The sequence below is a fragment of the Trichomycterus rosablanca genome, chromosome 1, assembly GCF_030014385.1.
Source record: "Trichomycterus rosablanca isolate fTriRos1 chromosome 1, fTriRos1.hap1, whole genome shotgun sequence".
NCBI classification, from domain to species: domain Eukaryota; kingdom Metazoa; phylum Chordata; class Actinopteri; order Siluriformes; family Trichomycteridae; genus Trichomycterus; species Trichomycterus rosablanca.
The window spans coordinates 40,058,035-40,072,734 of NC_085988.1; the positions used below are offsets into that span (position 1 = coordinate 40,058,035).

Here is a 14,700-nt window from a genome sequence, read left to right on the forward strand (position 1 = left end):
CTTCTCGGCCACCGTAGGATTTAACTGATCCTTAAAACATAAAACAAATAAAACAAAGCATTAGAGTCAGTGAAGGTTAAGAGAGGTTTTCTTTATTTTACATAAAAAGGGTCCAATCTTGAGCTCCCCCTTTCTAAAAAGAAAGAATAAAAAGTTTTTCTGTGTGCCACTGAGCAGTAGCCGTTACAGAAGCTACCTGACTGTGGGCAACGTCTCAAAATTGGAAAAACTCCTGGGTGCTTCACTGGAGCCCTTTACACAGTTAAAGCGCAAGGATATAATTTAGAAGTGACATTTAACATCTGAACACAATATTAATAATACATTTGGGGGGCAGTTTATCCAGACACACATTAAGCCTAATAGCACTGTACATAAATAAAACCAGGCTGTAAGAGTGTTTGGAAAACTTGACCCACACCATCCCTTCATTTCAAATCAATACCAGACCATCTGTTTCATATTTCTGTAGAGATTTGCTTTACACAGTGTAGGAACAGAAAGGCAAAATAAGTGTCTGAAGTACACTTCATTTTAGGCATAAGACCATTAAACAATTAATATTTTACATAGTTTACAAAAAAGAAAAAAAATATCTGGTCTGATGTCAGTATCAGCTCCATTTTTCCAGAGATTGAGAAACAAAAGAAGGAATTGTGTTTTCTTCAGACTTGTGACATTGCAATAAATCATTTGCCAATGTAATGGCAAAGGTGCATTCATCTCACAACAATAACACACATACTCATATTCTGGTTCAGCTCTGGATGAGGCATCAAAAGTAAATGGAGAAAAAACAGACCATACAATTTAGGTCGGATTACTAAAACGAGTGGTAAAAAATGTAATCAAATTCCGATATCCCACTTTTCCTACTTTCACAGAGCATGTTTATATGTTCGCACATTACCCAATAAAACTGTAATTAAACAAAAGTACAAAAAAAACAAACAAAAAAAACAATCCAGGTAAAAGACAATCAATAGAAGTATGTTTTACTAGCCCCCTATTAACCAGCGCTAAACACAACTTTAACTGATACTGGCTTTGAAAATAAATTAAAGATAAATTAAATCTAATCACCAAGCTTAATTAATTGAATCCTAAAGGTAAAGATTAAAAGTTTATCGTCATAATCAGTGAATCAATGTACAGTATATTATATACTGTATATATCAATCAGGCATAACATTATGACCACCTTCCTTATATTGTGTTGGTCCCCCTATTGCTGCCAAAACAGTCTTGACCTGTTGAGGCATGGACTCCACTAGACCCCTGAAAATATGCTGTGGTATCTGACACTAAGATGTTAGCAGCAGATCCTTTAACTCCTGTAAATTGTGAGGTGGAGTCTCCATGGATCGGACTTGTTTGTCCAGCACATCCCACAGACGCTCGATTGGATTGTGATCTGTGGAATTTAGAGGCCAAGTCAACACCTTAAACTCGTTGTTGTGCTCCTCAAACAATTCCTGAAGCATTTTTGCTTTGTGGCAGGGCGCATTATCCTGCTGAAAGAGGCCACAGCCATCAGGGAATATCGTTTCCATGAAAGGGTGTACATGGTCTGCAACAATGCTTAGGTACGTGTCAAAGTAACATCCACATGGATGGCGGGACCCAAGGTTTCCCAGCAGAACATTTTCCAAAGCATCACACTGCCTCCGCCGGCTTGCCTTCTTTCCATAGTGCATCCTGGTACCGTGTGTTCCCCAGGTAAGCAACGCACACGCACCCGGACATCCACGTGATGTAAAATAAAACATGATTCATCAGACCGGGCCAACTTCTTCCATTGCTCCGTGGTCCAGTTCCGATGCTCACATGCCCATTGTTGGTGCTTTCAGCGGTGGACAGGGGTCAGCATGGGCACCCTGACTAGTCTGCAGCTATGCAGCCCCATATGCAACAAACTGTGATGCACTGTGTATTCTGACATCTTTCTATCAGAACCAGCATTAACTTCTTCAGCAATTTGAGCTACAGTAGCTCGTCTGTTGGATCGGACCACACGGGCCAGCCTTCACCTTCCACATGCATCAATGAGCCTTGGCCGCCCATGACCCTGTCGCTGGTTTACCACTGTTCCTTTCTTGGACCACTTTTGATAGATACTGACCACTGCAGACCGGGAACACCCCACAAGAGCTGCAGTTTTGGAGATGCTCTGACCAAGTCGTCTAGCCATCACAATTAAGCCCTTGTCAAACTCACTCAAATCCTTACGCTTGCCCATTTTTCCTGCTTCTAACACATCAACTTTGAGGATAAAATGTTCACTTGCTGCCTAATATATCCCACCCACTAACAGGTGCCATGATGAAGAGATAATCAGTGTTATTCACTTCACCTGTCAGTGGTCATAATGTTATGCCTAGTCGGTGTGTGTGTATATACTGTATATGTATACATACACATATATACTCCTTATGTCTCAACGTTGAGATAGAACAACAGTGCTGTTTTAAGTGCATTCCAATTACAAGATGATTACAACACTGATTCAGCCAGTGTAACAAAAACAATTATTTTGCACAGTTCAAACAAATCAGTTTTTATTGAAGATGAACTTAGAGAAGTGTAAAACTATCGTAGATTCAATCATTCACCCCACCAGAAGGTGTCATGGAGACATCAGTGCTCTGAAAGTAATCTAAAATCCATCTTCATAAATACTCAGTCAACAAAATCACAGGTATTACACTCATAGGCAAAATAAATGAACAAAATCACCTAACCTCAACTATGTAAAAAAAACTATTTTGAAATTGGGCTCAATAAAACACAACATGGATGTTTGTTTTGTTTAAAGACAAAATCTGAAAAGAACATTTTTATATTTGACATCAAAATTAAAATAAACAAAAATACAAAAAAATTACAGTACAGGTGTCGTAATAGAATTAATAGAATTACCGCTATACACAGGCAGCAGCAAGTTAGATCACACACAAAGAAACATTCACCTACAATGAGCTAGTTTGCAGAAGCGGAAGTGTTAAGACAATTTAAAAAGAACACAAGATGACAAAAAATAAAGAAAAAATGTTTTTTTCCTCTCTTCACATCCAGCAAAGTAATTTAAACAAATACAACTCATCTGACCCAAACCATCCTGACATTGTGGCATCTTGAGCTTTTTAGCAGCAATAAACGTAAATCTATTTTTAGCCAGGTATAATGATCTCACTAGCTGATGAGAGTGCAGCTCTGTAAAAGGGGAACGGTCACAATCAAATAACCTTCTCATCAATGTCCAACCCACCGAACAAAAATATCCTTTTGTGGTTTCCAACTTTATTACCAGATGCTGTAACTTTGCTTAAAAGCCAGTCTCGCAGGAGACATCAAACTATAAAATAATATTTGAATATAATGATAGGTCTATAGCGCGGGAGTGCGAGTCGCACCGCTATGGGTCACAAGTCAACAACAGATTTCCAAAACTGCCCTTGTGCTGTTTAGGTTTAATGGCATATCAAATGCCATGGAGACTTAAAAAGGCTAGTACAACTGTTTGGAAATAGTATTGATTTGTTACACCCAAAACAGTATTAAAAGTAGCAACTCCCCCTCAGTATTCCAGATCTTTCCTGGTGGGATACCACTATGTAAGTAAATCTACACTGAGGTTTGTCTTGAGCAGCTTAGATAGTTAGCAAATGCCAAATAAATTGCATCCCGTTTTACCTTACAATTAAATGTGGCCTAATTTAATCAAACGTAATACACCAAAGTAATTAAATTTTTATAACATTTGAGGCCAGGTGGCACGGTGGCTCGGTGGGTAGCACTGTCGCCTCACAGAAAGGTCCTGGGTTAAATCCCCAGGCGGGGTGGTCCGTGTCCTTTCTGTGCCTGAGTGGGTTCCCTCCGGGAGCTCCGGTTTCCTCCCACAGTCCAAAAACATGCAGTCAGGTTAATTGGAGACACTGAATTGCCCTATAGGTGAATGGGTGTGTGTCTGCCCTGCAATGGACTGGCGCCCCTTCCAGGTTGTTACTGTGTGCTTTGCGCCCATTGAAAAGCTGGTATAAGCTCCAGTGCTCCCTCCCACCCACCCCCACCCCAATTGGGTAAGCGGTTAAGAAAGTGAGTGAGTGAGTGAGTGAGTGACATTTGAGGCATGAAATTCTAGTTTTATCTTCCGCCTGTTCAGGGGGCTTACACTATTAGATGAACAAAGCTAGCTTGATACAGATACACATGCTTTGAATCGATTTCTCCTGGATCTTTTTTTTCTACACCAAACATCTAGAATTATACAAACTTTCTGCCGTGACCGTTCCCCTTAATGTGACTATGATTAAGGCATTAGACAGTATAATCTAGTATGAATAATGAGAAAGCAACATCTGACGTCGCACTGTGCAATCCTAATCAGATATACAAGAGCCAAATATAAATGTCAAATTGCCTGTCATTTAAATATGGGACAACATTTCCACAGCCAAAAATATAACACACAAACCTAACAAAAGAATAAATAATTGTTGCGATTGGATTACTTTAAGACTCTGGGACAATGTATTGCACACTCAGAAGCAGAACAATTCTATATTGCAGTAGAGAGCAAATGTGTTATGCAGGCTGGAATTGAAAGCGAGTGGTACTACATTTGGCTTTTTCTTTATGCCCCTGCTGTAAATGTATTTAGGAAATCCATAGAGAGGATCATGCAAATACAATACAATTAAATACACAGTTTCATGAAATATGGCTTTTGGTTATCTAATCAAACATTTTACATGCCACACATACCTTCAGGATAAATACTTCCAATACATGGAGTAATGTTTAAGAGTTTGGTCGTAAGGGACAAATCTTTAGCGTTTCAGCCATCTATGCCAAACCCTTTGGATATTCACACATGTACATACAGAAATGGTATGTATTGCACTTTTACATGCAACAATGTTTATCTCCAGTGTGACACACTCCGGACCATTTGACTGCTATGAACTCTCACACATGCATTTTTACTAGGAAATTTACCAAGTACATTTAAATTTGAAATGGTGGTTAGACTGAGCAATATACTTAGTTGAGACCTAAAATGTCTGGGTAACTTCCGCTGTGAATAAAAGCTAATAAATTACCAGGTTACAAACCCATTGAGGTGAGTGATTTAAAAAAAAATGCAGTCAACTTTGTTTATTTCTAGAAACCTTTCTTTTGTCCAATCTCCAGCCACTTTATTAGGAATACCAGCTCATTCCTGTAACTATATAATAAGCCAGGCATGTTGCAACAGTGCAGTGCATTAAATCATCCAGAAATGAGTCAAGAGCTCCCGTTAATGTTCACGTGAAACATTAGAATGAAAGTAAGTTTGACCTTGGCATGGGGAAAATACGTCAAAAAGTGCCGATCTCCTGGGTTTCACACTCAAGAGTCTCAAAGACATGCAGAAAGTGGCAGTTCTGCAGGTGGAAACACCTAGTTGTTGAGAGTTTAATGGAGAGTGGCTTTGTTTACTGCGATAGTAAATGCACAGTGTGAACATCAAAACTCGAGACAGATAAGCTGCAACAGATGAAGGTCACATTGGGCCAATATATCTGAATAAAAAAAGGCACCTTTTGGATGTGGGAGAATGGAAAATATGCAGCAATTCTGTGTTGCAGTTATGTTAACATGGACCAAAATCTTTTCCAACACCCTATGGATTCCATGCAAAAAAAAAAAAAAAAAAAAAAAAAAAAAAAAATTGATGTTCTGAAAGTTGATATTAAGTTAATATGGTGTTTTTAATAAAGTGGTCAGTGGGGTGTATACCAATGAATCCTACCTGAAGATCTCTAAGGATTGTAACACAGTATCATGTTTGACTTGATAAGTAGTAGATGACATGCACATAGGCATGCTCCATTTATAGTAAGTAAAAGGTGATGGAATCTATATAAGTCTGTACAGTCTGTAAAAAACCTATCACAGTGATCAATCTGGCATTAAATAATTTGATATGCATCACATCATTTGACTGGTAAATTGCCATGTAAAGCTGCATGTGTTCAAAAAGCAAAGCTAGAATAGTACCGTAAAGGTACCCAAGAACGTTTTCTGAGCTTATAAGGGGCTGTGTTATTGTGGCATTACAAACACTGCATTAACTGACTTGGAATGAGGCTTCATTTTGTTCTGACACTGCAGAGAATGTAATGCTGACTATAGTTGAAATAATGCTGAATCCATACATGGAATGAACATTTATATTTAGAACACACAGGAGCTGCAGTAGAGAGGAAAAGCATTCTGCACTTAAAAGTCTTGGTACCACCAGGTGTTAAATTCCTCTCCATCCAGAAGCAGGGAAAAATGGGAGGATTGCAACACACAAAGTGGCCAGGCAGAGAAGCAGGAAAGGTCTTTGAGCTGTGTGAATGTTTGCTGTAGAAAGTCAGCATGATGGTTCTCCACAGACCAACTCTTCAAAACAGACAAGCATCCATAAAACATTAAAATGCAAAAATAAATAAGAAATATCAGAATGAAAAGGCAGAGTGCAACAGAGACAGTCCCTGTGTAGGTGCTCCTTAACTGTTAAGGAGGCTGTCAAGTTTTAGCGCAGCAATGAAGCATTATATTGGCCTTTTAGTTCCAGCTGTAAATGGCCTTTAATGTTGAGGCTCATAATAGCAGTGCAGTGAAAATATGGAGAGGAATACATTTTGGCTTATTTGTGCCTCGGTGAACTCTTCTTTCTCTTACGTTTGAAGAAGCAGCAGCACCTGAGGGGGAATTAAAGATAAAAAGCAAGCTATTAGCTGCAGGCGGAGCAAGTCACAAATGTATTCATGATAATTCACAGTAAAACACATCCATGGGTTGGAGAGGGTCGTCACATGAACTACACAAAGTACAAAAACATAGCCCAGAACAACAGCATGACAGTCAGAAAAGATGTACAGACATGCTCAGTAGAGAATTACGACAAAGGGTGATCTGTTAAACAACCTCCTAACTCTGAGGGGCAACTCATTCAATGTGAAGAACTGTTGTGCTTTCTTTTTAACTACTTATACACCGATCAGCCATAACATTAAAACCACCTCCTTGTTTCTACACTCACTGTCCATTTAATCAGCTCCACTTACCATATAGAAGCACTTTGTTCTACAAAGAACCACCAAAGGACCACAGGACCACCAAAGAGCAGGTATTATTTAGGTGGTGGATCATTCTCAGCACCGCAGTGGCACTGACATGGTGGTGGTGTGTTAGTGTGTGTTGTGCTGGTATGAGTGGATAAGACACAGCAGCGCTGATGGAGTTTTTAAACACCTCACTGTCACTGCTGGACTGAGAATAGTCCACGAACCAAAAATATCCAGCCAACAGCGCCTCGTGGGCAGCATCCTGTGACCACTGATGAAGGTCTCGAAGATGACCAACTCAAACAGCAGCAATAAGTGAGTGATCGTCTCTGACTTTACATCTACAAGGTGGACCAACTAGGTAGGAGTGTCTAATAGAGTGGACAGTGAGTGGACACGGTATTTAAAAACTCCAGCAGCGCTGCTGTGTCTGATCCATCCATACCAGCACAACACACACTAACACAACAACGTCAGTGTCACTGCAGTGCTGAGAATCATCCACCACCTAAATAAAACCTGATCTCTGTGGTGGTCCTGGGAGAGTCCTGACCATTGAAGAACAGAGTGAAAGGGGGCTAACCAAGCATGTAAAGAAACAGATGGACTACAGTCAGTAATTGTAGAACTACAAAGTGCTTCTATATGGTAAGTGGAGCTGATAAAATGGACAGTGAGTGTAGAAACCAGAAGGTGGTTTTAATGTTATGGTTGATCTGTGTATTTGGGTCTGTCAAAACAATTACATAATTAATCTTGAATGACTAAATAATTAAGTTTTCACTATCAAATCCCAGTTTTATGCATCTGTACATGTATTATATTAAACATCAGTTAAGACCTGTGGTGGAATATTTGTGAATGATCTGTTCAAGAGTTAGAGTTGCTGAGATTTTTTTGTCCTTACTGCTCAAAAATAAAAACATGATGATACTGTGGTTGCAAAGGTATATGTTGCTGGATATCAAGACGTGCACCTTAACATAACTGTTCGCATTGATTACTATCTGTTCTTACATAACAATTAAAATATGTAATAATATTGTGTTATTTATTAATTAGGATTTTTAACGTCTTGTTTTACACACTTTGACATTAAAGGCTTGAACTGATGAATCTTGTGTAACGAGTGACTACCTGTCCTGTTATGACTGTAACCTAACAGTGTCACAGGCAATTTTGTATCTCCAATTTACCTCACTTGCATGTCTTTGGACTGTGGGAGGAAAACGGAGCTCCCGGAGGAAACCCACACAGACATGGGGAGAACATGCAAACTCCACACAGAAAAGACCCGGGAATCAAACCCAGGACCTTCTTGCTGTGAGGCGACAGTGCTACCCTCTTTGCCGCCCTAATAATATTGTATAAGAGCTGCATAACATTGATTTACGGATTTTAAATAGAGTGAAATACTTAATTGCAATTCTAATAAAGCCAATGTAATGCTTTGGTACAAATGTAATGAGATAAACTGACAGTAATAAAACCCAGAAGTATTCTTGTTTTCAAATAGGTCTTTAAATATTACCAATAATATGTTTCAGTTTGGGGAGAATTTGGTAGTATGTTTAGCAATCTTTAACCAAAATTCAGTTAGACAGACCATGAATTTGTTCGGAAATACAGCTAGTGGCATTTTTTCTTCAACACTGACTTGTTACTAATATGTTACCTAAACTTTGTTAGATCAGACAAAATGTTCGTTATTAAGCCTTATTTTGTTCTTGCACAAGATCTGCAAAACCTCCTTTAGCAGCATTAAATGTAGCTACCACGCATTCCTGTAGCCACAAAAAAAAAAAAAAAAAAAAAGCAGTCCATAACTGTGTTGCTTCCTCCACCAAGTTTTAAGTTTCACAGCTGGGGTACATTTTTGGTGTACAGTGCATTTCCGTTTAAACTTTGCAATGTTTTGTGGTTAGATGAGACAAAAGTTAAACTTGTTACACATTGCCGTTTATGGCAGCACCTCAATGAGACAGCAAGCATTACTGTGCCAGCAGCCTTCTTATCTTCCCTCCTTCAGACACTAGCAACTGTATCTTTGCAAAACCCAGCTAGGCTAGTGGGACCAGCAAGACTCAAACCCAGGTCGCCATGGTGAGCTAGCACTGCACTTTACAACCCACACCTCCAATCTAATCTCAGTAATTGGAACACCTGAGAAAAGTCGTCTCGGAGGCTTTTTCAGTCTGGCCGGTAAATGATTTCTAATGGTGTCTAAAAAAAAAACCTGAAAAGTACAAGTGTGTGTGTCCGACCCTGGATAGCGATGAGTACAGGAGAGAGCCACTCACCACAAGTTGAGCATTTTCACGCAGCTACAGAAAGCATAGAGAGATAGAAATTAATACTGTACACACAGGTGAAATGAGCAGACATGCACACACAGGCTGATAACCACATCACACGTAGACACACAAACCAACAGGCTGGAGTACACACAGCTGAGAAGAATGCAATGGTGCGTTCAACTACGACAGAAAATGTTTTACAGAAACGTAGTGAGGCGAAGTAAAAATAAGAATTTATAAATGCATACTTAGCCTCCTCCACTTCCACTTCCGGTTGTGTTGTGATTGGAGCATTCGAATGGGCTACCAGAGGGTCATCTGCATTCAGTTCCCCATTGGTTGAGCTTACCACCTGCAACACCCATAATCACAAAGATAATAAGTTAAAGTTTCTGGCAGTGGCAGCATTATACCATCTCAGGTATTGATGTGCATTGAAAACGGTGAGTAAGAGGGAAAGTCTTGAATTTTAAGAGCCAATCTAAGCCTTCCAAAGAAGCAGCAGTGATAAAATAGGCAGTTTCACCTTACCATACTAAAAAAGTAGTCCAATTAGTTTATTGGCAATAGAATACACACCATGGGTCTGTCCGAAAACCTAGTAATCTTTCTACATAGACAGCATTTTACCTCATCCTACATGCACTCCAAAGAGAAAGGCTGTCCGAATTCTTAGATACCTTAACATGCTGCCTACTAAGATGCCTTAATTCAAAGCTATAAACTGATTGAATAACAAGGGAGCATCCGATACTCATTAGCGGTGAAGGCAGTCCCAACATTCTGTGTGGCACAACTTTTCTCGCCAAAGATTTATGGCGATATGGTGAAATGCGGACAAAAAGTTATTTTCTAATGTAAATAAATTGTCATTCATTTTTAATTTGTATAAAGATGTACTAATGTCATTTATTTGCAATTATTTGTCGCCTCAGCCCACTGGTTTGAATGGCCTGAGGCTAACGGTGTTAGCTTAGTAAGCAAAAACTGTGGTAAAGTAATCGGAGTAATCACTGTCTTAAGTAGCGCGTTTAAATAACCTGCTACAGTGGGGCCAAAAAGTATTTAGTCAGCCACTGATTGTGCAGGTTCTCCTACTTAGAAAGATGAGAGAGGTCTGTAATTTATATCATAGGTACACTTCAACTATGAGAGACAAAATGAGAAAAAAAATCCAGGAAATCACATTGTAGGATTTTTAAAGAATTTATTTGTAAATTATGGTGGAAAATAAGTATTTGGTCAATAACAAAAGTTCAACTCAATACTTTGTAACATAACCTTTGTTGGCAATGACAGAGGTCAAACGTTTCCTGTAAGTCTTCACCAGGTTTGCACACACTGTAGCTGGTATTTTGGCCCATTCCTCCATGCAGATCTCCTCTAGAGCAGTGATGTTTTGGAGCTGTAGTGTGTTACTGATGGTAGCCTTTGTTACTTTGGTCCCAGCTCTCTGCAGGTCATTCATCAGGTCCCTCCGTGTAGTTCTGGGATTTTTGCTCACCGTTCTCATGATAATTTTGACCCCACGGGATGAGATCTTGCGTGGGGCCCCAGATCGAGGGAGATTATCAATGGTCTTGTATGTCTTCCATTTTCTTACAATTGCTCCCACAGTTGATTTATTCACACCAACCTGCTTGCCTATTGTAGATTCACTCTTCCCAGCCTGGTGCAGGTCTACAATTTTCTTCCTGGTGTCCTTCGACAGCTCTTTGGTCTTGGCCAGGGTTGAGTTTGGAGTCTGACTGTTTGAGGCTGTGGACAGGTGTCTTTTATACAGATAACGAGGTCAAACAGGTGCCATTAATACAGGTCACGAGTGGAGGACAGAAGAGCTTCTTAAAGAAGAAGTTACAGGTCTGTGAGAGCCAGAAATCTTGCTTGTTTGTGGGTGACCAAATACTTATTTTCCACCATAATTTACAAATAAATTCTTTAAAAATCCTACAATGTGATTTCCTGGATTTTTTTTTCTCATTTTGTCTCTCATAGTTGAAGTGTACCTATGATGAAAATTACAGACCTCTCTCATCTCAGTAGGAGAACTTGCACAATCAGTGGCTGATTAAATACTTTTTGGCCCCACTGTATATGAGTTTGATGAATCCTCTCTACTTAGGCATCTGCCTAGGAAGGCAGTAGACATAAAGGCAGCTCACTAGGTTTTCAAACAGACCCAATGTAGCACATAGGGTGCTGTTTAGAATGCAACCAGCAAATCACTCACATGTGCTGTATGAACAACTGTTAACCATCATAAACATGGATTTGGGGGGGATGCAGAACAAAAAATCCAAAGTTTAGTTACTCAGCATGCTTGCCAAGTTGGTCTCAACAGGAATATCTTGTACAAGCTACCAATCCATCACATGGCTTTGGCCATCGTGTCTGTGTGATTCAAACCCATATCTCCTGTAAATGTTTTTGCAGCGGACGATTTTATTAGTCAGCTTTGTCCAAGACTAGTTCACAAATGTCTTAACAGTAAGACAGCAATTTGTCTATTTCTAAGAACTGGGTAGGAATCAATACATTGCAGTTGTGTTTGGCAACAAAAAAAGGAACAATGTAAAACATTATATACAATAACCTTTTTTTATTTAAGCTTTATCTCTTGCAAATCCATTCAATTAGTTGCTCCTTTGTCCTTTGGTACATTGAATGATGCTAAGCATTTTAGAATGAACTAGCTTTCCCCAAAAAAAGCTAGCTTACATGGCAATGAGAATGCTTTCTGTGTAAAAAAAAAATTATAGCAGTGATGGGCAGTGATGCTTAAAAAATTAAAGGAACACTCATCACACATTGGATCTCAATTAACAAAATATTTAAGTTGAAAACCTATACTGACATATATTGAGTAATTTGTTGAGAACAAAATGACAACAATGGTCAATGAAAACCAAACACATCTAACCATTGTGTCCTGGATTTAAAAGTGTAAAAAAAGAAATCATGGGCAGATCCAATTTGCTTGAACATTTAGGACAATCAATGGAACTGGCCATACGGGAACAGACTACACACTCTGGGCACATGAAACTGGGCATTGACGTGCACCAGGAGAAACTCGGCGCCCACCACAACAGCGTAGGTTCCAACAACGGCTCTGAGGATTTTATCCTGGTACTCAACAGCTGTCGGGGTGGAGGTTTGTGCAACCCTCTAAGGATATGCCTTTCCAGACCATAAAGGACCCACAAAAGGACATCTCGCCCTCATGACACACTCAGAGTCTGTTTCTGACAATTTGGTCAGGCACATGCACACCAGTAGCTTGTTGAAGGTCATTCTGTAGGAACAGATACTGGTCATGCTACTGGGCTGATGCCCTTATGTAATGGCTCATGTCCTGGTATCTTATCTATGCTCTTGAGCTTTCTTGCAATAGGACGTAAGAATGTACCTTCCTGAAGCACCTGTGCAACCTTCATGGGCTGCAGGTACAGCCTCATGCAACCAAGGGCACTGGAAAAATGCTAAACTAGAGAAGAATCAGTCAGGAGATAAGGAGAGGGTAATTGTCTGTGGCCTCTCTAGTGCGCCTGTTGTTATTTTCATTTGCACTGAAGTAGGTGAAATTGATTCACAATCACTTATGCTTCCTAACTGGACAGTGTATATTCCTGAAGTTTAACTGACTTAGTAAATATAATGTAATGATTAAGTGTTCCCTTCATTTTTTGAGCAGTGTAGTTGGTATAAGTTACTTTGCGATTCCTCGCTGTACCTGTGCAGAGCCCCCATGTCGGTCAGACGCCACATATGAGCTCAGGTAAGACAGGTTGGTGTGCCGTTGAGGCTGCGTGTCCCATGTGCCCCTGTGCTCCGAGCTGACCGTCTGCCCCACGCAAAGCACCAAAACATCAGCGCCACAGCAAAGAAGGTAAAAAGAGGCAGGGAGGTGGTCATGCATGGCATTCACGCAAAGCACAAAAGGATGGAGGCAAGACACGGTTTTATTAGATGTGATGAAAGCCGTATGATAAAGAGACAAAAGCAGAGGGAGTGACACAAAAACAAAAAATAGGAGAGTTTAAATAATTTTTATTTAAACAAAAAGTGCAAAAGCTAGTAGCATGTGTCAGATCTGCTTGCCATGAACTTGTGAGCATTTCTAAATAAGCATGTTTATGCAAGGGGCTACTATTCAGCATGATGCATCCCTCAACATAATAGCATTCTTTCAAGCCAAAAACACAATTATCAATCAAGTCATATTATTTACACTGATCAGCCATAACATTATAACCACCTCCTTGTTTCTACACTCACTGTCCATTTTATCAGCTCCATTTACCATATAGAAGCACTTTGTAGTTCTACAATTACTTACTGTAGTCCATCTATTTCTCTACATACTTTTTTTAACCTGCTTTTACCCTGTTCTTCAAATGGTCAGGACCCTCACAGGACCACCACAGAGTAGGTATTATTTAGGTGGTGGATCATTCTTAGCACTGCAGTGACACTGACATGGTGGTGGTGTGTTAGTGTGTGTTGTGCTGGTATGAGTGGATAAGACACAGCAGCGCTGCTGGAGTTTTTAAATACAGTCGAATCCGGTTAATTGGACCACCGGTTAATCGGATCAGCCGCTTATTCGGACCGAATCCTAAAGTACCGAAACAAATTCTATTATGTACGTGTAATGTTATTCGCTTATTTGGACCAAAATTCCGTTTAATCGGACCAAAGAACGTGAGAGCGAATAAGAAAAAGAAGCCACAAGTCGCCACTTAGAGCGGATGCAAAGCGGGGAAATGAAGGCAGTCCCATTGCTGCGTTAGATGTTTGTGGTGATTTTGTTCAAGTGCAGTCCGTCAAGAGAACGTGTCAGATCACACTGGATAAGTTTCTTAAACGTTGACTGGAATTTAGTAAGAATGTTTTTTTGTATTATGCTTCGCATGCTGAGTACCTATACATTGTGTTGTAGATCGTTTCGAAAAACTTGTTTGCAAATTTATTTTTCAATGAACAAAGTTCGTAAGCAACAGTAGTTCCTGTTTGTACGTTCGCTATACGTGTACAGTATATCGCACAATAAAGGTTTAATAAACATTTAATATGTTACATAAATTATAGCACGTCCCGTCTTGTAACATAGGGCATGTTCGTGTAATCGGACCAGCCGGTTATTAGGACCAAAACGATCGCGTCCCGATGTGGTCCGATTAACCGGATTCGACTGTACTGTGTCCACTCACAATCCACTCTATTAGACACTCCTACCTAGTTGGTCCACCCTGTAGATGTAAAGTCAGAGACGATCGCTCATCTATTGCTGCTGTTTGAGT

The 14,700-nt window shown here is 39.8% G+C and overlaps 1 protein-coding gene across 2 annotated transcripts in view; it reads right to left on the reverse strand.

The window, feature by feature from the left end:
* Positions 1-5,728: 5,728 nt before the first annotated feature.
* The window catches only part of LOC134311292 (casein kinase I-like), a 31,296-nt gene continuing 22,324 nt past the window's right edge, over positions 5,729-14,700 (reverse strand). Inside the window, exons 11-13 of one of the 2 annotated variants that reach the window (XM_062992910.1) lie at positions 9,646-9,749; positions 9,401-9,424; positions 5,729-6,734 (exon numbers count right to left, since the gene is read on the reverse strand). In XM_062992910.1, the coding sequence (XP_062848980.1) occupies positions 6,680-6,734; positions 9,401-9,424; positions 9,646-9,749 (183 nt within the window). In that variant the 3' untranslated portion in view covers positions 5,729-6,679. The remainder of the gene's footprint in view (positions 6,735-9,400; positions 9,425-9,645; positions 9,750-14,700) is intronic. The other variant, XM_062992919.1, reaches the window with a different exon arrangement.